This window comes from Penaeus vannamei, chromosome 5 (assembly GCF_042767895.1).
Source record: "Penaeus vannamei isolate JL-2024 chromosome 5, ASM4276789v1, whole genome shotgun sequence".
Classification (NCBI taxonomy): domain Eukaryota; kingdom Metazoa; phylum Arthropoda; class Malacostraca; order Decapoda; family Penaeidae; genus Penaeus; species Penaeus vannamei.
Window position 1 is genome coordinate 27,639,230 of NC_091553.1, and position 2,500 is coordinate 27,641,729.

A 2,500-nucleotide genomic window follows, 5' to 3' on the forward strand; every position below is an offset into this window, starting at 1 on the left:
TCTTTGGGTATTAAATGCTGTTTAAAACCAAGAAACCTCTGAATTACTATAGTTAGATGTTCATGAAGATTTAGTGTTAAATGGTATTGTTAAAAAACATAAAAACGTGAATAAGTTCATGTGAATGACCCAAGCTAATTTTACCCTGCTGCTGGAACCTCAGGTATTTTTTACGTGGCCTTTTTCATTTTTATTGTTATACACTTTGTAATACACAGAATATGTCATCATTTCTTCCAAACAGGCCTATGTCTTCATTGCTTTCTTTCATATATTATCATATTGGCTGTAGTAACATGTTGTAACCAGTTCCTTAAAATAAAATTTGTTACAGGCTGTGCAGGATCATCACTTCAGCTCCCATCATGCCTCCAACAAAACGAGTTCCAACCTTGTTTGACACCAGCCTGAAACAAGTGACGTTCCACCTGATTGAGATCTGTAAAGTGACGGACCAAGTACGAGAACCAAGTCAGGAAAATGGGATAGATCAAGTGTCAAACTACATTCGTGAAAATTTGATTGCATCAGTGAAAAATTGTCTCCTGAAGAAGATTATGTATCAGCTTTTGCATTCAAAGTTTGATGGGATATTGGATATAGGCTTGTTTAGAAGTACAGTTAATGGGCATGGTGTTACAGTGCCTGTTTTAGGAAAAATTATAAAAAGTATTTTGCTGATTTTCAGTGTAGAAGGCACCACAGAGTTAGATTTTCAGCATGACGTCATCCGTCAGATTTCAGCATACAAGAGTGTTGTAGGTAACCACTGTAAGGAGGCATTTATTTATACAGTTTATGCTAAACCTCTTTGGGCACAGAGCTTGGTGTCATTAAATTTGAAATATGTAGCAGATTCGAATGTCATGAGAGTTGTTGCTGCACACTGCCCCAATCTGCAGTATTTGAACATTGAGTCTCTCCATGAACCGCAAGACACAGATCCTTTAGTTGATAACTTGTGTTGGTTATATGGGGAATACTCATCACCATGGCCATCAGAGAACATGCCAAAAGGTTGCCCCAGACTGCAGACGCTTATTCTGCCAAAGTACAAAGGACTGATGCCAGCTGTTTCTCATGTCTTAAAGATGGATTCATGTCTTCTGCTTACTGAATACTCTATTCATTGTTCGAGCATTGAATTTTAAGTTATTATATGAAAAATATTTAGAAAGATTACGGTGATCTTTCAAGCCCTGAAACTCCCATTGCAGATTGAGAGGTGGCCTAGGGAAGAACTGTGTGGATAGGAAGTGTAAATCTGATTTCTGTATAAATTTAGAAAATTGTGCCAGAAGTATCAAAGAGATTTACAAATGCGTGTGCATATGGAGAACTCCTTACTGAAAGACTTCCTACTCTTCACCTCCTCCGTCTGACTACTCTCTTCATTTGTGTTTTAAGGCAACTGGTGCTATATCAAGATAGTTATAACTGGGATTAAAGCCTAAAGAATCTCCCTTGTATTCCTAGTATAAAAAGTCTTGAATTAGATTTAGATGAGGAAAATATTGTCCTTGAGCAAGTCCACTCCTTGGCCAAGGCTTTTTAGAGTTTGGAAACACAGTTGAAATTCATAGTAATTCAATGATCCTCTTTATACCTATATGAATGATGCAGAGAAAGGGACACAGATTTTTCTTTGACATCAGAACATTAGACCTCCAGGAATGAAATGGATACAGAATTCCTTGGTGCATTTCTGAAAAACTGCCCGAAATTGACATCACTGAGTTTATCTGTCAGTGCTCTATTTGCCACTGATGAGGATGAGCCAGTAACTCATGAACTGATTAGCCCTTTCAAGGGGACGACGTATAATCTCAGAGTTCTCCATAATGAGGAGAATCATGAAAATATACAGACCCATGGGTTCTTCTCTTGATGATGCTATAATTCTAACAATGGCGGTTACATCCCAGAAGTTGACATGGTTAGGAAAACTTGGCACTTGGTGTGTGACTGAACGTGAGGTGGAAATGCTTATTGCATTTTGCAAAAGCCAAAATAGGGATTTGCACATCTCATATTCACAGACTGATTATAGTACTAATGATCTTTAAAATGCTCCTCTGTGATTGTTTTGAAAAAAAAATATTAGTGATTCTTCCTGTGCTATTAAGTAACTACATATGTGATATGTATTTCTGTATATATTTGTTTTATAAAGGAGTTTTATGCCTGGGACTCCCTTCTTAGGGGTTAAGGCAGTGCCTTGGAGGAGTTTAGGGTTGGCGTTTGCCTTATTTGATCCTTTTTTCTTACATCGACCATGGTCTTGGGATGTGAAAAGACAGCGTTTTCCTGGAGAGGCAGGTATGAACATATAGATCAACAAGAGTAGCCATTATTAAAAAAAGGCCATGTGTACAGTACATGGCATCTGCTTTCAAACTATACTGGAAAGTATAACCAAAGATATAGATTTTACCTGTAATTATATCAACAGTTGAGAATTCTATTGATTGATCTTTTCATTACCACAATATCTTTCCAG

General features: G+C 37.2%; 1 protein-coding gene across 5 annotated transcripts in view; it reads left to right on the forward strand.

Moving 5' to 3' along the window:
• The window catches only part of LOC113814984 (uncharacterized), a 13,035-nt gene extending 10,582 nt beyond the window's left edge, over positions 1-2,453 (forward strand). For all 5 annotated transcript variants that reach the window (XM_070122001.1, XM_027367061.2, XM_070122003.1 and 2 more), the window contains exon 3: positions 335-2,453. In XM_070122001.1, coding sequence (XP_069978102.1) covers positions 335-1,151 — 817 coding nt within the window. In that variant the 3' untranslated portion in view covers positions 1,152-2,453. The remainder of the gene's footprint in view (positions 1-334) is intronic.
• Positions 2,454-2,500: the final 47 nt, after the last annotated feature.